The 23,977-nt window shown below is 35.8% G+C and overlaps 1 protein-coding gene across 9 annotated transcripts in view; it reads right to left on the bottom strand.

The window, feature by feature from the left end:
* Positions 1–23,977, bottom strand: part of BBX (BBX high mobility group box domain containing) — a 292,104-nt gene that overhangs the window by 52,790 nt on the left and 215,337 nt on the right. For all 9 annotated transcript variants that reach the window (XM_053564855.1, XM_053564863.1, XM_053564860.1 and 6 more), the window contains 3 exons: positions 14,771–14,851; positions 10,747–10,821; positions 4,127–4,207 (listed from right to left, as the gene is read on the bottom strand). In XM_053564855.1, coding sequence (XP_053420830.1) covers positions 4,127–4,207; positions 10,747–10,821; positions 14,771–14,851 — 237 coding nt within the window. The remainder of the gene's footprint in view (positions 1–4,126; positions 4,208–10,746; positions 10,822–14,770; positions 14,852–23,977) is intronic.

Below are 23,977 nucleotides of genomic sequence, written 5' to 3'. Positions count from 1 at the left end.
ATCTCTGACCTCTTCAGCCTTCCCTCCAACTATAGTCACTATAACATATGATGATCTCCAGGGAGGATGATCTGCTGTTCTTTAGATGACCTGACCGAATGAAATGAAACACATTATAGCACTTGTACAAGTGAAGTAACTGATTAACTGAACAGTATAAGCCTCATGGAAGTTCAAACATAAAGTATTACATGTTTCTCAATTCTCTGACCTCTGGAGAAATCTCCCTTCCTGTCTGGATAGCCCTCTTAGAAATACCTAGAACAGATCCCATCATTTTCAGGTCACTTTCATCTATCAAGTCTACCAAAGTTTAATTAAAAAAAAAAATACTTAAAAAAATAAATAAATAGACTCTCCTAAGAAGCTGTAGATTTGCTAAGGTCAGCAGTGGTTTCCTGAGGAATGAAGCCAGACTAGATTTAAAGAAAAAAAAAAAAAAAGTCTACCAAAGTTTAAAATGTCAATCAGAGGCCTGAGTTGGGGCCTTCCCCAGGGTATCTCCTGGGTCCAAGGCCCTGGGAAATGGTGAGGGGTCTTTATAATGCCAAACTGAACTTGCAGGTTAGTCCAAGTCTCTTTATGGCTGCTACCAACTTCCTCTAATTTTCTTTTGTCCTCTCTGGTAGGTTCAGTGCCAGCATAAATATATGTCCAAAATATTTCTTGCTTCTCCCCAAGGAGAAGAATATTTTGCAGTAACAACCCCTCTCTTTGGGAGGTCTGCTCACTGACTCCCTCCTCCCACTGTATCCCACAGGAATGGAGTTGAGGAAGTATGAGCAGTTAGGTTTGGTTAGGCTGATTCTGGCCCATCCTTCACAAGGCCTAAATTTACCCTCTGGTTTAAAGAATGTAAGACAATGGTGGAAGTATATCAAATAGCCCTTTGTTATATTTTTCTTTTTGTGTTGGTTCCTGCTAACCCTGTGGAAGACTCCAGGACCTTCATGGAGGATGCCAAAAGCAGGGATGATAATAAAATGTTTAACAGGTAGGGGTGCCACTTGACAGTAGGGATATAGTCTCTAGTTGCCGCAAGGGTACTTGGGGGTTGGCGCATAGGCTTTTTACTGACAACGTAAGTATTTTGGTGTTTTGGTCTTAAGACAGCTTTACTGGTACGATGCTGCTGAGTATCACTTCTGCTTACAGGAGGCTTCAGAGGTTCCTGAGCAAAGGCATCACCATTGTACTCTTCCCCGATGGCCTAAGCAATCCCTCCCCATCACTGTCCAATGGCCTATTGCCTGATCAAGCTCAAGTACTATTTATCCATTTGACACCTGGGAAACTTAAAACGTCTTTACAATGCCCAAAAGTGTAGCAGGCCATTCCAAGTCTCTCTCTGCTGCCAGTTCTCTTTTTGCCTGATCAGATAGGTGAAGGATCTTCCAATAAATTCATGTCCAAAACCCTTCTTGCTTCTCCCCAAAGAACAAGAAAAGTTATTTCTTGCATGTATCTGCCTCAATCTTTAACAGTGGTTCTCTTGGAGCTGCCTTCGGTTCCCCTGACATGGCATAGGGATAACAAACGGAAAGTACCTCTCTCCTTTCTCCCTGGGACAGAGAGAAAGGCGACATATTCCAGATGATTAAACAACCTATGATATCCCTTCACCCAGAGATGACTTAGGAACTGTAGTGGGGACAGGAGGAACCCTGCAGTGGTGCACAGGTTAACAGCTGGTTTAGGCTGTCTCTTTATGCAAAAATTTTAGCATAATAGATTTTTGATCATTTTGTGCCTCCTAATTTATTTCACCAACAGAGAAAAGTGCTATGAGGATGTCCTGGTACTGAAAACATTTCTTCCACATGTTCCCTTGGGGCAGAGCAGTCACAGCCAGGACTGAGGCCCCAAGAGAAGGTTCTGGCCAAAACTGGAGATTGTTTCTTGGTGGAAGAATTAATAGCATTAATTCTAGGCAAAAGGAAAAGTCCTCTTCAATATCTTGTTACATTTATGTATTTGAAAGGTACCAGAAATAATTAAATGTTACATTGTTTAAAAAATGAGTATCAAATACATATCAGATAAAAAAAATTAAGTAAGCATATATCTCCTGGTGATTATTTGGAGATGCTGATTAATCTATTGTGCATCTATTTAACTAGAATTTGGGAAAGCTTTTGGATGTTACTGGAAAATATACTGTATTAGATTAAGACATCATATTCATTTGGTACAAATAATTATATGAGAAGATTTTCTTTATAATTTTTTTTAGCAAACCTATGTCATCAAAAATATATATTTTTACTCAAATGTTTCATGAAACTAAGCATAAGCTGATTTGCTATAATTGGAATAGGCTTATTTCAGTCATTTTACCTCTTTAAATTATGATACCAGCATTTAAACATCTGTTAAACCATAGCATCTGTTTCATATTTGGGATGCATCCCTACAAATTAGAACAGTGTTCTTTTTAATGAGCTCTGATTTAATAAGGAATCCTTTTTTTTTTAATGACTGCTATGCTAAAGAAAGAAAATGAGAAGATGAATTCATTCCCTCACAGCATAATACCCCAAAGGTTCATACACTTTTAACAAAACATTATTTAATAAAGAGAAATACTTAAAGTTACTTTGTTTTACAATTTAGTGTTGTTTAATATTTAAGAGACAGGTATGTTTGTATATATGTATACAGACACATACATACAATTATATAATGAGAAAAAGCAGAAGACCATATATCTGTATTATTTAAGAAAAATAATCATTTTTTTCAAATAAATTATTATGACAATATATACACTCTTAAAGATAATAAACACATTCCTGACCTCAGTCTCTGTTTACTAAATTTGTCTACAACTCTAACCTCAAAGATACTGTCACATCTTCACTGTTTCATTTGGATCTGAAATATTACTTTGCACTGACTCATGCAGCTCTTTTCAGAACTAGTCCCTGATGTCTTTAAAGTGTTTTCCTTACAGTTTTTCAGTCATTTCTAGACCTCTATTTGGGTCTGAATTTGTCTTCACAAGAAGCATGTCAGCTTGGTATGTAACAACACAAGTTTAGTTTGTTCTACTGTTTATGTATTTCATTATTTTAGATATTTTCATTTTATATCATGAATTTAGATCTAGATAAGTTGCATAAGCCTAATTTAAAGAGGTTACATATTTAAAACTCTCAAATTTTTATGATAAGAATTACAACAAAATTTAGAAATTTTATAAAATAGATGATTCTATTAGCTTCAACAAAGTACAAAGAATTTATAAAAGAACCATATCTCTCACAACAGAACTCAGAGGGAACCCATTAGAAGGAAGCCAGAAAAATGGGAAAAAAGGAACAAAAATTTTAGCATAATAGATTTTTGATCATTTTGTGCCTCCTAATTTATTTCACCAACAGAGAAAAGTGCTATGAGGATGTCCTGGTACTGAAAACATTTCTTCCACATGTTCTCTTGGGGCAGAGCAGTCACAGCCAGGCAGAGAAGGCCACTGCCTGTGCCCATCCTGGCAACAATGACTCTGGCATCATCCACCTTGACTCACCCTGTACCAAGCCAGAGCTCTGCCCTTCACTGGCTTTAAAAAAGCACAGTTTCTACCTTGCCAATGGAATAGTAGCATTTTATGCTCATGTCAGATCAAATGTATAAATGAGAGATGTTATAAAAACAGATTTTAAAACATGTCACATGAGCTCTTTACTAAACAAAAACAAAAAACAAAACACTGAAATCAAAAAACATCAACCACCTGATTTAATAGTGCCCGCAGGAGATTTATAGATGGTCAGAGCAAAGGCAAATAACCTAGGCTATTCTTCTGTGTTCAGGCTGGACTTCTTCAACCAACCTGACAGTCAGAAACTAGCCTTATTTTAAAAATAAGAAAAATCACTTAGTGAAACATCTTAGTGAAAAAGATTTTGCAATATTACCTGTGAAAATGCCTTTTCTAATATTTAATGACTGTTAGCAGCAAAACTCTGCTTTCCCAAATTACAGGTTAACCCTCTCATTGGTGAAAATTAGATAAAATGTTTTATGGTCACAGGAAAGACAGTTAAAGGAACACTATTATAATTAAATATTTTGTGATTTCCACCTCTGTAGATCTTATTTCAATACACTCTTAGAAACTTGCCTCTGCCAGCTGAAAGAGGGCAGACTTCCCACAGCGTTTTACAGGCTCAGCACCACCCAACTGCGAAGTGTTTGAAGAAATCTATATCGAAAGACAATTTACATAAAGAATATTAATTGTGATAGCAGAATCTTTGCTTCCCATTCATATACATTCAGCAATTTTACTTAGTTTACGCAAATACCATTGCTTCTAAGTACCAATAACTTTAAACATGTCATGCTTGAGATGACCATTTTGAGAACCATTTTTAGTAAATAACCTAAAAAATAATAATAATTACAAACCCAGGTGTGCCTGGGTGGCTGTTTAATTATCTTGCATATTTCAGGCTTTAAATTTAACTTTATAGCCTTAAAGTGAGTTATGCATTTCAATTTCTATTTAAGTACTAACTCATCAACTGACTGAAATAAAAGAGACAGAGTTATTCTGCATTTACCAATTAGCTCCTTTTTTAAAGGAATATATTTGTAATCTCTGTGGGAAAATTGCATCAAGTTAGTCAACAAATATTTTTTTATGCTGAGTACAGTGGCACATGCCCATCGTCCTGGCAACTCCTGTGTCCAGGAGTTAGAGAGCAGCCTGGGCAGCAGACCAAGATACCATCTCCAAAAAATGAAATAAGAAAATTTAGTGGGACACAGTGACGAATGCCTGTAGTCCCCGCTACTCAGGAGGCTGAGGAAGGAGGATCACTGTAGTCCAGGAGTTCAAGGCTGCAGTGAGCTATGATCACTCTTCTAAACTCCAGCATGGGCAAAAGAGCAAGCCCCCTCGCTCCACTCCTTTTTCAAGAATGCAATGTATTTCCATGTACAAGTAATATAACAGCAGCAGGAGAACCTAAGAGTTTTATATGAAACACTGGCTCTGGTTTTGAGAGTATGCTCTAATGTACATGTGAAGATTGACAATACCACAAATCTCAGTTATACAGTTAAGGGCTTGTGCTGTGCTGTAGTACATCAACATATAAACATGTTACAAGGACTGCAGAGTCTTCTGCAAATTTGCTTGAACAGTGACTGGGTACTGATACAAATAAACAGCACTGCCCTTTCTCATTTTTATATGAAAACTTCATTTTCATTTCTAGCTTCAGTAAAAGCTGAGGAGAACACGCATTCTGAAAGGTATTTACAAAGCTTTCTTCTCCTGGAGTTCTGTCATCATTATAGTAGCTAGCTATGGTCTAAGTTTTTTACATTCTCTGTGATTCTGAATTCTTTCTTAGTTTACAACAGCTACTTCTCAATTCTATTTAGGAGTAATCCTGCCTTGTGACTATAACCTTACAGGTGACTCCAGGTCCCACAGGGGATTCTCTGGAGTTGGCAGCTTCAGAAGAGATTGAGTGCTCACTGCTACAAGAAATTCTCCTTAGAATACCTGTGGAGTAAGAAGCCTTTGTAGAAACGTGTATTTAACAAGCTACCTAGGCCATTAAAAACAGTCTATTTTAAGAAAGTTATGAAAACTCTTTCCTCCTAGGTGCTATAGTTTTAACTGAGAGCTTTCCTATATCATTTATTTTTTCTTTGGAAGATAAATTTATGGGGCTCCATTTTTCTGAAGTTTGGAGTATCTTCCTCTAGCCAAATTCTCACTGATAAATGCCACTTCTATCATTTCTAGACAGACTGAACTCAGTTACTCAAGCTATCAGTAAACTAAGAAAAAACAAACACAATGTATCACTGACTCTCAGTGACTTAAGAGAATGAAATACTGAACATAAATCCCCATCCCGTGATCCAAGGTTTGGTAATAGAAAGAATGTGGCCTTCGTGCCAAACAGAATTTGTTACTTTCTGCTATGTGGACTTATGCAAATAATTAAGACTCTAAGCCTCATTTACCTCGCTTTCGAAATATAATAATAACACCTGCCCCATAGTACGCTGTGGCTATTAGGCTTGATTTTTTTAGTGAGTAGCAGTGTTATGCACTCAATAAATGGCACAACTATTAGCAATAATGATTTATTATTAACACTAATAAACAAGTACCTTTTTAGTACAATTTCAAAGATTAGTTATAAACTGAAATTGAACATAATTAAAAATGGCAACATTTGAGGTTGATAATATAGTAATTAGTAGAGTACCAAATTTGTCACATACTCCTGGGACCCTCTCAAGATTTCTGAAAGATGACAAGCTGGGTGCCCTTCAGTACACAGCCAGGTGTTTCTCATTCTTCCACTGGCTCCCTCTGCTGCAGCTTCTGTTACTGCAGATCCCTGCTCCTTGGTGGTATGGGAAAACTCCTCCTTGGCCTTCTATTACTGTGGGGTCTTGCTTTCCTATTTCTCACACCACTCCTGGTTGGCTCTTGTTCCTACAGTGATCTCTTGAAAACTGTTTTCCCTAGGGTTTTGTCTTAGGGCCTTCTCTCTTTTTATGTTACACATCATCTCTCAGGAATCTCGTCTATGCTGATGGCTTCAATTTCAAGTATAGCTCGTACAATGCTTATTTGTTATACACTGTTCACTCCTGCCAGCCAGTATTGTTCAATTCCAGACATACACATCCTTTCGAGTAAGAACCATAGAGTTAATATCTGTTTTCAAATGACGATATTTTAAAGTTAGTGACATTATAGTTATATTGGCAAAGTAAATGTCTTCTAAGAAAAATTTCACTGTCCAAATCTATTTTGTCTAAATTATTCAGATTAGCTGTGTCTTCAAATTAAATACGTAATTTTTCAATGCAAAGGAATACTCTGGGTGTAGCAGCCACACGGCAGAGAAGAGACTCTGTGGGCTGGTTGTGGCTGTCAGACCTGTTAACTAATGGAAGAGAGTAACTTCCTTCTGACATTATATCTGGTCATTAGTCTTTGGTAAACTAGGCCTCACAAGTAATCTACACATCAACAACAAAAATGCAGATAAGAAACTCATTCTGACCAATTAATGGATCAGAGTCTGGAAACACAGTGTGATGGCACTTCACACGGGCCATGCTGAATCTGCAAGAAATATGAGTGACAGGAAGTCAGGCAGAAATCGGGGAGTGGGTTCTCTGCACCCTATATTTCTTTCTAGATACTTCTTTTTCTCCTTTTAAATGTAAACATTCACGAAGAATCTACAAACAAAATGTGCTTTATTTGGTTTGATGTTTCGCATAGGTTACCAGTAACTTCAATGGGCTTTAAAATGATTTATCACTTGGTTAAGAAGGAAAAATATCCTTTTAGCTTGTAAGACAGTGACCTATGACTCAGTGAGGAAAACAAACATTTTCAACTTAAAGAAATTACCAGGGATTATTGTTTTTTTACTTAGTAGGCTTCTTGGATAAATATTTTATATAACAAATGATCTATTTCAAAGACAAAAATCAGCTAATCTCTTCCTAGAGTTACAAGAGTTTGTAAATAAAATAGAAATAGTTTCTAAGAATTTTGCATGCCTGATATTAAAATGATGTTTTAAAGCTAAAAGTGTTTATCAAGAGAAAGTTGTTCGTTAAATAATATAAATACTCACTTCTAAGTGTACACACAGGCAGTCTCTGAGTTACAAACACCTGCCTGAGGTGCGATTCACACTTACAAACCGGGGCTATTTCAGGTGATAGGTAAATGTATCTGTTCCAACGCACACACAAATTCAACATAAGAACAAACTCATAGAACCTATCTTGCTTGTAACTTGAGGATTGCCTGTAACAGGGCCAAGAATACCTCTGGAAAATGGATGGTGGTAAAAAATGATCCACTGTGTGATACTCCTTTATACATCTATCCCTTCTGCTCTCTACCTTTCCCTTATGAGGTCTCAGAAATAAAAAGTATCTTAACAATAATGAATTAGTAATTTAGGGGTTTAAAAAAACCAACAATTGTCTCAAACTGTGATTCCCTAATAAGAAATGTTTTAGAAACATTAATTCTCAGACTCACCCTCAGACTTAATGAATTAGAAACTCTGGGGTGGGGTTCAGCAATCTGTATTTGAATAAGCCTTCCGGGTGATCCTGATGTATTTTAAAGTTTGAGACCTTTTATTAGAACAAGAATTTAAAAGTTTGGGTTTTCTCAAAGCTGATAGTGTTTTATGAAATAATTATAAGAGCTTTAGGGATATCACAGTTAGTAATCACAGACTATTTTATTCCTACTGCAATATATATGCTCATGACAGATTTTAGTAGATAATTTTATTCATTTATCTGGGGAACTCTTATTTTAGTTTTAAATAAATCAGCCTAATACTGGACTGGCAATACAGTCAGATCATAGATGTCACAAACAGAAACATAGAATTCTCTTGGGTCAGATATGGAAAGTGACTAGATGAGATTATATGTCCTGAGAGAACCATGAACTTCTTTTGTATAACCACATATAACATTTATAATTAAATAACCAAGGATCTGGTAATTTGTTTAATTTGCTTAGGAAAAAGGGCTATGATCAACCTACGCAAAATGTAAGTGGGAAAAGCAATATGGATTCTAGGGCGAAACAGAGATTTAACTTCTTCACATTATCCATTTTATTTTGATTTTTCTGTCCGATACATATTCTTGGTTTCAGTATCTTGAAATAACTCCTAATAAGTTTTCAAATTAATAATTTTTTAAAAAAGTTTCCCCAAATCCTATATATCCTTCATGGTCAAAAAACCCAAAACACCTCAGGAGGCAAATGCTATTGAGCAGAGAGGTGACATCCGGAAATGTCTCCCTGCCCAACTCTCTCCCAAGCAAGAAGTTATTTTCTTCCCTAGAAAAAACACTTAGTACAATTAAGAGTCATGGACCAAATCTTCTCATGCTTTGAGGTGTGTACTGAGCAGCAAGGACAAATGAGTTTACGAGAGGTGTGGGATCTCGTTCTGCAGAATCACAAGATAGTGGCTATCACAATAGCAGACTGGTCCCTCCAGAGCTGTGTCAGGGCTTTAGGAGCTCCTAAGGAATCTGAGGAGGGTTATCGATTAGATAACACTTAATCCTGCTCTGAGTGGTGTGAGAAAGGTACCAGCACCAGCCCAAACATTCCACACTGGTATTAAATTAAGTTGAATACTCTTGGTAGCTAATGCAAATGTAAATATCAGGTGTGTCAAAGGTGAGCCACTGCCTTTCTAATATTCAAGCTACAGAATATAGAATTTAATCAAGCAGAATTTATGGCAAATAAATTGTTTTGAAAAAAAAAAAGTTTCTGAAAGGCTAGATAAGGCTGGCTCTGATGCCAACATTAAAAATAAATTTAGTCACCATGCCAAAATTCTTTTTTAACTCTGGAAAAAAATATTAGCATCAAATGAATGGGTATTAACAACTACAGCAGTGGTTCTCAACCTTCCTAATGCCGCAACCCTTTAATACAGTTCCTGTGAGTTGCGACCCACAGGTTGAGAACCGCTGAACTGGAGGAAAGGAAAGAAGTATAATTAAGCAGAAGTATTTCCCCCCAGACAGGGACAATAACCTGGAAAATTATAACAAAACTATAATCTATTCAGATTAAGCAAATTATTCTTTATGAAATAACATTCCATATTTTTATCAGTTTTATACAGTAGCCTTCAGCAGCTAAGGCAAATACTGTGGCAGTGAACACTTAAGCAGGCAAACTGATTAAAGTCATGGAGGTTCACACAAGTGTCCCAAAAGGAAGCGACAATTTTTTTTTTAATGTAAGAGCTGAAAGTAATTTTTTCTCATTTTAAAAGATACTAGTTTTCCCCACACCAAAAGGATATCATTGAACATTTCATTTATGCAGCACTCTTTAGTCAAATGAATCAAAATGATTCAATACATCAATATTAAACAGAACAGTACTGCTTGTCATTTTCCCTCAACCCTATAAAAAATGGCTCAGTACATGACATGCATTTTTTGTTGGAATTATAAAGAAGGAAAGAGGAAAGACCTACAGCAGATAGCATCTTATTTTCATAAATATATCCATTTCATTATTTGTCATATAGGTTCATTAGAAATGAGCATATGGTTGAAGACACGTCTTTTATGGCAAATTCAAGAACATCCGATTTGTCTCCTCAGCTTACCAACCAAAAAAAACACTGGCTGGTGTGTGCTCTCTTTCTGGCTGACAAACCAAAGACATCTGAGATCCTGTAAGAACTGACCTGATCTAAGCCTGGGATTAAGCACTAATAAAAATACTGACTAAAGCTACATCACATTAAAAGCTAATTTAACCTGACTTAACAGGTCGGATTCACCACTGCATTTGCTGTGAGAGTTATTCATGAATTACAACATCGAATTTCACTATTGGAAAAATTTAATAAATTGGATCCTTTGACCTTCATGTTGACACCAGTTTTTCCAAGATTTTAAAATAAATTAAAAACAAGGTAATAAATAATAACCCCAAAAGAATGCTTTAATGAATACTTACAAAAATGGGTATAAAACCTAAAGCTAACTAGACTATGATTACACCAAGCCAAAAAAAAAACAAAAAAAACCCCAACAATAAATACTGTTATGCGCATTATGTTAATAAAGGCAAGAGGCACGTCTAAAGTTCACTGTATGTTATTAAAACTCTATTTCAATATTCCTGAGCTAAACAACTTTTCTGGGCCCAATAAACATTAGGAAAAGGTATACCTCTGCAAACTGGAACAAGGCCGATGCTTGACACTGTTTTGTAGAAGCTTCAGGGTGGGATGTACTTGAAGATATCTGAAAGAAAAACAAGTAATTTTTAATACACATTTTTCCACATCAGACCATTAGAATCTGCCATATATTTCTATTTTAGGCACTGATAAAGATTAAAAAATGAGTCACCACCCTCAGTCCCTTTCAGAAGAACAGTACAAACGATAAAGGAAAGACAAAGGTCTTGTTTCTAAAAAAGGATGACTAGAAAGAACAAAAAGATTGAGTTTGGCTCATTTGCCATGTCCCTTGTGAGGGTATCAGGCATTTTTCAAACACTAAGTATTCAAGAGATTTGTTGAAATGAATTTCCTTATTTTAATAAATTTTTAAAATACATTATTAAAAGCTGGAGGCTGCACGTAAAACCAGTTTTTCCTCTCTTCCCTACACCACCGCCTTCAGGCTGTTAGCTCTACTTAGAGGCAGCTGTGAAAGACTGTTACAGAAGCCTCTGGATCCTGGTCAGGGTACCTTTTCTCAACTTACTTGTGATAGGACCTCATCATGCAGCTCAGCTAAACTCTCTGAGATTTGTATTTCCCAGTTGTTCATTGATGATGACAATAATCCCCATTTTATAGGAGTATGGTGAGAAAAAAAAAAAGCCATAAAATACATTAACTGGCACAGCACCAGAACTCAATAAATTGTTTGCTAAATATAAAAGGCATTCCATTCTTTTATAACACCTGCATCTTCCCATCCAACACCAAACACACACACAACTTTAGTGTCTGATAGTGGATAGAAAATTCTGCCATACTACACTTCATTCAACTAGGAGAGATCTTGTGAAACACACTTGGTAATTATGATCAACTCTCTTTCAAAACTTGCTCAGAGGACTATGTAGAAATACTTTCCAAGGACGTTTTGAGAGCAAGGTCAGTTATTAATTTTGGTTCCAAAGTGAACAAAGCTTTTGTATCCACCTACAAAACAAGGTAAAAGTGATTTACAAGAGCAAAACGCCTGGCCATTATAACTTCAGCCCATTCCTAGTCCCCAAAAGCAGGCACTGTGTTCACCAACTCTATGAAAGGGTAGTTACTAAGCAGTAATTGCACCTTAATCATAACTCTTCAATCCGAAAAATCTCTTTTTCTGTCTTCATTAAGTTGGTTAGAAAAACTATGGGGACGTGTGGTGATACAGTAACAAAGTGATGTTTGGGGATGAGAAAGAATTAGTAGAGAGACTGACAAAATTATTGATTTTATTTACTGCTGAAGCTATTAAGTAAATTTTAATTCTACTGCAGTTTTTGAATCAGACAGACAAGCATTCTTACAATAAGTATCAATGAGAAGAAAAAAAGATCAACCAGATCCAATTTAACAAACTAGATATAAATAAACATCATGAATGGATAAAGTTTAACCAAGAATTTTGAAGACATTCAAGGGTGAAATTGTAGAACTTTACTTGGTCAAACCATGAAGCTTGTCATTTTAAGTGACCACCATGCACAAGTATTACAAGATGCAGAGATGAACCCACAAGAATTTTCCTGGAGTCTTAGGAATTACAAACTCAGTAGGTCTTACTTTAGACATTTCTTTTTATGCCTACCAACCCTCTATAAAACTTAGGGAAAATAAACAGTTTCCTGTAAGTTTTAGGGGGAAATGCCTAACCTACAAACTACTTCTTTAATAATTAAATCAGGCAGTGAACCAACTAGAACCAGTATTATGATCCATCTAGGTTTTTTTGTTTTTTTTTTTTTTTTGAGACAGTCTCACTATGTCACCTTCATTAGTGTGTTATGGCATCACAGCTCACAGCAACCTCAAAGTCTTGAGCTTAAATGATTCTCTTGCCGCAGCCTCCCAAGTAGCTGGAACTATAAGCTCCCGCCACAACGCTCAGCTTTTTGAAAAAAAAATTTTTGGTTGTAGTTGTCATTATTGTTTGACAGGCCCGGGCTGGATTCAAACCCACCAGCTGTGGTGTCTGTGGCTGGCACCCTAGCTACTGAGCTATAGGCGCCGAGCCAGATCCATCTAGTTTTTGAAAAGCATCTCTCAAGTTCTAAACAAAAAGATACTTTAAATTAATTAATATTAAGATAAAGAGTTCAATTAACAATGTAAATATGAATTCCTAGAGAAATGTTAGGGACCTTTTATATAAAAGCAATAAGGCCAGGGATCCCTTTGGAATGTTAGGTATGCTGTGGAAGCCACAAAAATGTACATATGCTAATACCCGAAATTTTATATGAAACTTTAGAGATTTCACTATATCTTTACAAGTTCAGGGATCATTAAGCATCTCTGCTTTCAAAGTTGGGATGCATCTTATTTAACATGGCTATAACTGCTATTGAAAAGAAGTCCAAAGTGAATACTAAATTCTTGAGGAAACAAATAAGAAATAATTGAAATGCATGGTAGATCTCACACAGAGGTAGAAAGAAAAGTGACAGATAAAAGAAAGTATCACGTGAGGAAGTGCGTGTGTGTGTGTGTGTGTGTATATATATATTTGTTTTATATATATAAACTATTTATATATATAAAAACATTTGTGTGTATATTTGTTTTATATATTTAACATATGATATATATTACATATAATATAAATATATCTAATGTTAAATATACATTTAATATATTATATAATATATTCTATATTTAATATATAATTCATGTATTATATTCATAATATAGTGACATATATTAAATATACAAATAAATATATTTATTATATAATATATATTTTACATATTGAATATTAATACATTCAATGTTAATATTATATTGTTTATATGTAATGTGTATATATATCATATTGATATATTATACATGTGTATACATTTTTACATATATTTAATATATTTAATAATATTAATATATTCTATATTAAATATATGTAAAACAAATATAGATACATTACATATGCACAATATATAGTATATATTAATATTAAATATATATTAAATTATAAAATAATTATAAATAGTAAGTATATTTAATATTAAATATATACGAAACAAATACATATACACATTTTATTTATTTTTACATATACATGTGTTTATTAGGTTTCCATTTTTTGCCTTCACAAAATTAAAGAGGCTTAAAATTTAATAATAACAATGTTTAAGATAGGGACTAGAAATACATTTTATATATACATATATTAATATATTTAATTATCAATTAAATATGTAATTAATATAATTTATACATATATTAGTATTAAATGTATATAAAATAAATATATGTAAATATATATATATAAAACAAATATATACACATACACACAAATGTTTTTATATACATTAAAAACATTCTGGTGATATCAGGAAGGCATTTAGGCATACTGAAGGAATGGCCTAATGTACCAGTATGAAAAGTAGTTTTGACAACAAAATATCGAGAGAACCATCAAAAAAGACATTAGAGGGGTAAAAATATGAAACTAGAAATATGCTCCCCCTATGCAAAACTGTAACAGTATGAGAAAATGTCAGCAAAGATGACACTATAGGGAATGTCTAGTGAAAGACAATTTAAATGACCAAGGGAAGACCAGGTGGCTAAAAGCTTAGGGAAAAATTTAATCAACAAGGGTTCATATTGGGTCCGGGTAAATCAGCTAATAACCATGAGTTGATGCTGTTTTCTGATTTATCAAATCAGTATATACAAAATGACTAAGTTCTAATAGTAATTCCATTACATTCTTAAACTTACTATTCATGAATCAAAATTAGTAATAAGGTTTACATGTAATAATATTTAATATGACTGAATAAGCTTCTATAAACACATAAATGTAGTCATTCCTTAATTAAGAACTCTGGAGTTCCAAAACAACTTTTCCAAAACATGATTCTGTTTTCACATTTATGGTTCACTGAACTGAGCAGAATTCTTCATTGCTTTGTCTTATTGCCCAAATTGAGGTTCACTTTATAATTTCCTCATGAAGTTCAGTATAATTTGCAATATCTTACCTCAGCAAACTGAAACAATGGTGACTTCTGACGTAATTCAGGGGATTCTGAAACATCAGGCCTACATGTGCCAGAGGATATCTGAAACAAAGCAAAGTGGCATAAGGCAGCACAAGGTTAGCATATGCAACCTGCAACAGAAACAAATGGCACCTAGAACATTCCTATTTTAAGGAAAGAATGGTTTTATTTCCCTCAGTTTGAGGCAATACTGTTACAAAAAAAGTAGGTATTATGCAAAGTTCTATACAAGTGACCATTCAGCTGCTAACTAATACCATGAATAGGAGGAAATGGACAGAATAATGCAGTTTAGAAAGGTCAACATTCACTTAAAAGAAATTTCTACAGACTCATCCACTTGATCTCTTTTGCTACCAAATCCAAAAAAGTATCTGCTCCTTTCATGTTCCTCAATACTGCATACAACCTGAATATGTGAAAACATAAATAAGATCCAGGAATGTAAGACTTCTGGAGAAACAAAAGTTAAGGCAAACTCTTGATATGTAGAGTTTTCCCATGTTTATACGTAACCCCCTTACCCAATATATGTTTTCTTTTGTACTATTTACTACTTTCATTAGCAACAGCAGTTATAGAAACATCACTTTAAAAAAAATTCTATTAATCAAGTACTCTTCTCAGGATATACATTTCCTCTTTTTTTTTTTTTTTTTGTAGAGACAGAGTCTCACTTTATGGCCCTCGGTAGAGTGCCGTGGCGTCACACGGCTCACAGCAACCTCCAACTCCTGGGCTTAAGCGATTCTCTTGCCTCAGCCTCCCGAGTAGCTGGGACTACAGGCGCCCGCCACAACGCCCGGCTATTTTTTGGTTGCAGTTTGGCCGGGCCGGGTTCAAACCCGCCACCCTCGGCATATGGGGCTGGCGCCTTACCGACTGAGCCACAGGCGCTGCCCTACATTTCCTCTTTTATCTTAAGGCTAATATTAACCCTTTGCTGCATTTGGGTGACATTATCACTTAGTCAACTGTAATTTGAAAATCTGTAGGAGGCTCAAAATGTTACAGAGGGAAAGATTTAATTATTCTTCTGCTCTTATCTCCTCTTCTTTTAAGAGAATTTTAGATAAGAGATAAATGACTTTCCCTCCCTAACACTCAAAATCATTCTTTATTGAACACGTAACACAAGACAAAAATATTTCTTTACTGTATGTCTTCTCCTTGTTTACTCTGTTATTCCCCACACTGCCTGGCCACAACGTGTATATTCAACAAGTGTTTGTTAAATGAAGTAATGAAAGTCCTCCATCCGTGTCTTTCCTCCCCACTTTCCAGAATGATGAAATTAGGGAGTCTAGAAAAAAGTTATCTTCCACCTTAAAGGAAAAATAGAAGTTGCAAATACTTTTTAACAATTTGTTTTCTGACTACAAAATAATCCAAGTTTATTGTTAAAAATACAAAAAAATAAAAATAAAAATAAACAAAATACAGGAGAAAAATCACCTACAATATTACTTCCCAAAGGTAAAGGTCAGTACTAGTAATATTCCAAATATATGCAAGTTGTGTACATAGGTAAGTTTTTCAACAAATATCAGATACTGTACTACAGTCATCGAATGTTCTTCTTAAAAAAAAAACTTAATAAACTTAATTTTCCTGAGTCATTGAATCTTTTCCAATGTAATTTTAATAGGTGCATGTGATTAACTTAGATGGGTAAATCCTAAGGAAAGAGCTGCCAGTCACCCAGGTTATGCTCCCCCAGTTTCTCAACGAACCTCTTATTCGGTATGTGTTTCTCTAACAGCATCACAGATCACTGGGCAGGAGCAAGCCTTGAAATTTTTTTTTTTTTTTTTGTAGAGACAGAGTTTCACTTTATTGCCCTGGGTAGAGTGCCGTGGCGTCACACAGCTCACAGCAACCTCCAACTCCTGGGCTTAGGCGATTCTCCTGCCTTAGCCTCCCGAGTAGCTGGGACTACAGGCGCCCGCCACAACGCCCGGCTATTTTTTGTTGCAGTTTGGCAGGGGCTGGTTTTGAACCTGCCACCCTTGGTATATGGGGCCGGCATCCTGCTCACTGAGCCACAGGCGCCGCCCAGCATTTGAAATTTTAATTGTCACCTTTGGATTTTAAAGAGTAATGGCTATCTTCTCCCAGTGATAAGCACCATAGAGAAGGTGCAAAAGCTTTAATTAATTTGCCACCTATGGTTTGGCTGCAAAGCCTAACTCCCTTATTGTCTGTCACTTGACTATTTGACATGTTGTGCCAAATGTCCCACCAAGGAGACAAAATGCATTAAAAAGAAGGGCAAAATATCATGAAACTAGTAGCTAAAGGATTGGGAATTCCTTTATTAAAAGGAATATTTGAATAAAATGTATTATTTTAATTTAGAAGTAATTTTAAAAAATTGACATTTCTCTGGTTTATAAGGAAATCCTATGAACTTGGCTTATTTGGTATATAATCAACTTTGATTTATTAAATTAATTAAAATTATAAAATGTCTTCATAAAGAATTAATAAAATAGGTGTGCATATGACATAAAGCCATAGAAGGTTTTTAGACCTAAATACATTATCATTTAGGGGGGTTACATTGCATGACATCTATATAATATATATTCTTATTTTGGACCCCATGATGCATAAAAAATAGTTACCATTTATGAAGAGGTATGTTAGCCAGTGGCCTGCAGGTGTATCCAACCTTTTTTCTTTTCTGCCACACATTTGAAGAATAAGAGCTGTCTTGGGCCACACAGTAAAAACAAGAACACTAACAAAAGTTAATCAGCAAAAAAAGATCTGTACATACGTTTCACGGTATCTGACACCACAGATAAGCAAAAAAAGTCCTCATAAATTCAGCATGAAGCTCACAGGCCACAGGTTGGACACCCCTGGCTTAGAGTTCATTTTAACAGTAAGAAGAAAATTCAAATTTCTTTTAGTTATCCTTTAGACAGCATCAAGTCATAAAGTCTAAGACTCTAACGATACCCTTTGCAAATCTGTAGGAAGGGTGGTCTTAAGTAAAACGTTCTGTTTGAATGGAGAATTCAGAGTAAGGGATTAGCAAGGCCTTTATACTTCTGCACATTTTGTCAATTGTACTATGTACTATACAAAGAAGTCTGTATGCATGTGTGTTTGTGCTCACTGCACATCTGACACAAAGCAGATGCACAATGTTCACTAACTTGATTCTCCTGATGTATGTGTGAATAGGAAGCATCTCAGGACCTGGCCAGGAAGTACCACAAAGGCCATCCGATGGTTAAAACAGCAGTTATAGAATCACTAAGGCTATGCATTTCACTCCAATTAACCATGTCCTCTCTCAAAATCTAGTTACAGTTACTTTAAAGCACTGTGAATTTAGCATGTATTTTCAATGTAGTACAATGGGAAAAGGATCAAATGTGAGGCCAGGAAAACTGGGTTTCTGCTAAGCTGTGTAGTTACCTGACTCTGTACTTCACAGAAGAGAAACAGCACATTAGAAGAGGCCAAATGTGGGGACAAGAGGAAAGAAGAGTACTGGGAAGGGAGGAAACAAGGCCAACAGCAGGATGAGACAGAAAACAAACAGAAAAACTATAAAAATGGGCACAAATACGTCATAAAGCATTGTACTCTAGAACAAATTAGAGCAGTCCCCCAAATTCTACTGAAGGCATCAGCTCAATGCAATGAGTATTTACGACTATAATTCTCAGTTGTCAAGGTAAGTATAATTGTAGAACATAAGTGTAATTGTAAAATATATTTTTCCTTAACGAGGCAGAAATCTGTGTGATATGTGTTACAAATATCTTTAGATATATTTTAATCTAAAAATCTCAAAATGTAAACATGGTTCAATGATATGGCAAATGTATATATGTAGAATTCTTTCTTGAGTGCTTGATAAATAAGGCATTCAATAAAATGGTATGTGTGCTTATGAGCACTGATAATACATGTATATTACACATTTGACAATGAAATACAGAATTCTGTTCATGTGAAAGAGAGATTATTTTCCACAGAAGACTCCTATCTGAGTAATGTAATTAATTAGCGGGTCCCAGACCTAGTACAATGTTTAAAACATTGTGCTGTGCTATACTGTCTTGCTATATGCATTTCAGTTACTTCACTATTGCTTACTTTTATTAGGAGGGGCACACTTTATGGATAAACATCAATTCCTATGGCCAGAGCCAGATTACTTTCTAAATATAACAGAACATAAGTAGTCAAAAATTTTTGTTTACTATTAAGAGGAAAGAAATGATATTAAATAAGCAGTGGTTGAATATAGGGAGGAAAAAAATCCAAGAAGTTTTTTCTAGAAATAGTCTCTGCAATAATCTATGAAGCCACTAGGTGTTGCTCTATGCTCAAAAGAGAAAATCACAATCGTGATTTTTGTTAGCTATTCTACTTCCCTCAAATTCAATCCTCCCTTTGATTTAACTATAATTCTTAATAACCAAGGAAGGAGAATGATTAGCATAATTAAGAATTATGATGAAGTAGTATTTTTTTTCCACAGGAGCAATTCAGACAGTGAAAACTACGTACATATAAAAGTGATCCAGCCCCTGATATGAAACAAGATCAAGCTGGTAATATGATACTGTAAGTTTTCTGGAAAGTCAGATTATTATCAAGAGCCCATCCCTATTTCGTAAAGCACAAGACCACAGCCACACACGGCTGGCACTGTGAAGATCACATAGTCAACAAAAAAGGTATGTGCACTGGTTATATCTGAACTATAATTGTACCCTTGCTAATCCAAATATTACTTACCTATTCAACAAATATTTAATAGGTACCTAGTATATGCCATCCAAAAAGACTGCTGCTTTCAAGAAGCTTACATTCATTCCACTTCTACTCAGTACATGCTGGGGAATGAAATGATGACTAAAAGAATGTGCCTGACCCCTAAGTTGCTTGCAACTCATGTGCGGGGGACAGCTACACATGGAAGAATGTAAGGGCATGCTGGTGGAATATTACAAGGCATACAACAAGACAGAGAAGCAGCCTTTGATCCTGTGGGGACAGGTGGAAGGAAGATAGGTAATGTGTGGAAACAGGGTGGTAACAGCCGGTAGGAAAGCATGGTGGCAAGCACCCTCTGCGCCTTTCCCTGTGTGGCTGGAGACCAAGGTCTGTGGGAGACAATCTGACTGAGAAATCTGAATTCTGTTAAGAAGTCTGAATATTAATTATGGGGAAGGCAGTGGGGAGCACCAGAGAAGGTTTTGGGCCAAATGAAAGATGCGTAGGTAGATAATTATCTCTGTGGAGGTGTACAAGGTGACTGACCTTGACTGGGGAGTGACAGGAGGCAGGAGACCAAGTAGAAAGTTAAGGAAATAAACCGAGATGTGGGCCCCAATTAAATTAGAGACGGTAATTACCAGGCTTCTTCAGGATGGAGGGAAAGGGGTGAGGAATACAATGCCTGTGTTTCTCAGGTAAGTTAAAGCCTTTCCCTGGAAGAGGGGATCTGAGAGACAGAAGGAGGCTTGGAGAGAGATGGGAGTGTCTCAATGGAAAGAGATGGTTTGAAGGTAGAGGTGCTATCTAGAGTTCAAGGAGAACCTAAGTACTGAAGCCCTGCACCTGCCTACCTGTGTACTACACCGGGAGAAGAGTACCGAGGGGACCACGACCAATCTGCATCACATAGAGACGAGCGCCCCCAAATCAGAAGACCCAGCAAGTCATCTCGCTGAAAGGAATTGGGAACTGGTTTTTTATTCAAGGCATCAGGATTATGACACTGATTTTACTTTATGAGTGAAATTCTGTAATTATAGTCTGTGTGGCAGAGCACTAGTATGGGAGTCCAGAACAGACCATGGCCAGTTCCACAAATAATTGCAGCAGCAGTTGAGACAACTCACATTCTCTTTCGGCCTCAGTTTCCTCATTAGATAAAGCAGATAACAAGGCTACCCTGCCAGCTTGCCTTCTTCACAGAGCACTATGAGGATAAAACGCAACAGCGTATATACACATGCTACCAATCGTGGAACCACCACCAGCTCTATCCTCTTTGTTCTGTATCCCCCTCTTTCCACAATCCCCTTCCCTTCATCTCTGAGAGACCCAGGAGGGCATGTAAATTCAGCAATGCAGCTCAGGGACTCATTGAGGATACGTGATTGTCAAATAAGTAGTGCAAAAGGAACTGATTCTCTGGCTTGGGGTCCCACTGACAGCAGAAGCTGGGTTCTTCAGCAGGATGGGCAGTTCTAACCAAAATGGGCAGTGAACGCTGACGTAACGGGAGAGGTCTTTCCCAGGAAGACAGAAAGCTCAGAGAGCCCATTTCCCTTTCGATGTAGAATCTAAATAAAGTATATTTCCTCACAAAACGTGTTTAAAAGTTATAAAACTACGAAAAGGGAATAAAAGCTTTGATGGGAGTAGGGACAGGAACTGGGGCAAGCAGGTTAGAATTCAATGGGTTTAAAAATCCCGCAAGAGTCAAATACAGTAGCCCAAGAGAGGCACATACCAAATTAACTTAAATGTACCAAAGGGTAAGAAAATAAACGTTCCCATTTCACTGATGTCAGACATTACGATAAAGGCAAAAAATTTCAATTGTATCTATTAACAAATCTGTTTTAAATTTTAAAGTCAATATTTATAATACAGCTACAACCATTCCTTCATTTAAAAAATACTGAGACAGATTTTGCTTATCTTGTCATTTAATTAAAAATAATGTGGGTTAAAATTCTAGTATCATACCTTCCACATTGTATAACCTTGGAGAACTTATTTCATCTCTTTGACCTTGTTGGCTCATTTATATAATGGGGGACACCACACAATAAATGGTCAGAGTGAGGCCAGGTGGGTTGGGCTGAATCTGGAGGCCCTGGTACAGAAAGACTAATCCCAGTTCTGCCACTTAGTAGCTGCACCACTAAGCAGCTGCCTATGGGCAGGCATTTAACCCTATCTCCACCTCTACTTCTCATTTGATGATGTAATATTTACTTGTTAGGTAAATAACACAACTCATAGAGTTGTCACAGGTATTAATATTTACTCGTACATAATACACTTTAGAATGGTGCCTTGAGTGGAGGTAGTGCTCAATAAATGTTAGTTGTTCTAATAATAACTACTCTGCAGGCAAGTGGGGGGCCTTTCATAGTTTAAATGTTCTCATTGTTCCTGATTACAAGTTGTCTAACGTCTTCTAGAGATAAGACTTATCCGTAGTACAATGAGAAAGAATTTTAAGGCACATGACTTTTATTATAGAGCTTATAATAAAGTATACAACTAAGTATAATCAAGGGCTACAAGGTATGAAACTAAAAGGGTTATAAAGGATTACAAAGAAGAATCTAATTTGGCTCAGGAAATCATGAGGGCTTCTTGGTAGAGGTCAAAGATTGATACACAAATTTATAAAATAAAAATATATTCATTACACATTCAACATCCCTAATCAGAAAATCCAAAGTGAAATGCTGCAAAATCTACAACTTTCTGAGTGCTAAAGTGACACTCAAAGGAAATGCCCATTGGACTATTGTGGATTTTGGATTTGGGATGCTCTATTGTTAAATATAATTCAAAGATTCCAAAATTAAAAAAAAATTAAATAACAATCCAAAAATTTCTAGTTCTAAGCATTTCAGATAAAAGATACTTAAGTTATATTTTCATATTTCAATCACATATGAATTTGAATAAACAAGATTTTGTTGTTCTTTCATTTTGAAATAGGTGAACCTTGGTCAACAAAGGAAAATCAATATGAGTCCCCTTGAAGCCAGAAGTACCATGTGGAGTTCTCTAAACACTTGAACCTCGAGACAGTCTCAGTTCCATGAGAACAGATAGTCCTGACTGGTTTATTCCCTGATAAGCCTTGCACTTAGAAGGCATTAAATAAATACTTTTCAAATGATTCCATGTATGAAAAGATGGCATACAGTTCATCACTGCTCAATTCTAAAAAAATAAGACCTTTACAGTTCCTAAATGGAGGTGTGCCATCACCTGCTAGCATTTTCTTCACTAACTTTGATGCTAACTCAGCTATTCTGTTAAACCTGGACTTCCTATATTGATTTCCCCCAGATAATAAAAGTTGTCTCCTTGAACACTTGGTGATAAAAAAAATAAATTACAACTGTAATTTCTTACAATTTTTCAATGGACAAGGAACTGTGGTATGTGCGTGCACATGTGTGTAAGCACATGCATTCATGTTGCTGGTAAGGTATATTATATAGCTTATGGGAGTAATGCCTGATATAATTTAAATTTTCAAATGCCTAGAATAAGTTAAGTTCACAATACTATTTAACTACAAGAATTCTTTGCAGGAATTCTTTTAGGTTTTATTTAATTAATCTTCATAATAGTTTTTGGATTTAGAGGTAAACAGGTATTATTTATTATTACCTCTATTTCATAGAATGGAAGAAAAAGATCCAAAGTCTATGGTACTTCCCATATATTTGAAAGTTTGGTTAAATAGACATCAATACCTTTAAAGCTTTTCATCAGTTATAATCCTCTATTTTCTACTTTCCCCCAGCCATCCCTTTTCTATTGTTGTCAAGATGACTTTATTTTGCTCACTTAAGTTTGATATTGAGTGTTGTCCTTTCTGAGATTAACCCAGGCTATTCTATACATTATATATATGTATACACACACAGATACATTATCTGGCCATTCCATGCCCTCTGAATTGAATCACTCCTTGCCTTTTTCAAAAATTTGATTTAGTTTTACATTTTTATTGACGTAAGTAACAAATAGAAGATATTTAGTTTTGGAGATGATATCTAGTAATTATAGATAAAATACTTATACTTTATAACTTTATACTTTGCTTTTTCCTTTTCTTCTTCTTCCTTTTTTTTTTTTTTTTCTTAGACAGAGTTTCATTTTGTCGCCCTCAGTAGAGTTAAAGAGTTAAGCCCAAGAGTTCGGTGTCATAGCTCAGAGCAACCTCAAACTCTTGGGCTTCAGTGATTCCTTTGCCTGAGCCTCCCAAGTAGCTGGGACAGGCGCCCGCCACAATGCCCAGCCATTGTTTTTAGAGACAAAGTCTCGCTCTGGCTTAGGCTGGTCTTTAACTCGTGAGCTCAGGCAATCTACCTGCCTCAGCCTCCCTGAGTGCTAGGATTACTGGCATGAGCCACCCCACCGTTCCCAGCCTGTATGTACTGC

This window comes from Nycticebus coucang, chromosome 16 (genome assembly GCF_027406575.1).
Source record: "Nycticebus coucang isolate mNycCou1 chromosome 16, mNycCou1.pri, whole genome shotgun sequence".
Lineage (NCBI taxonomy): Eukaryota > Metazoa > Chordata > Mammalia > Primates > Lorisidae > Nycticebus > Nycticebus coucang.
The sequence above is the reverse complement of the archived record's forward strand: the minus strand, read 5'-3'. Positions and strand labels throughout refer to the sequence as shown.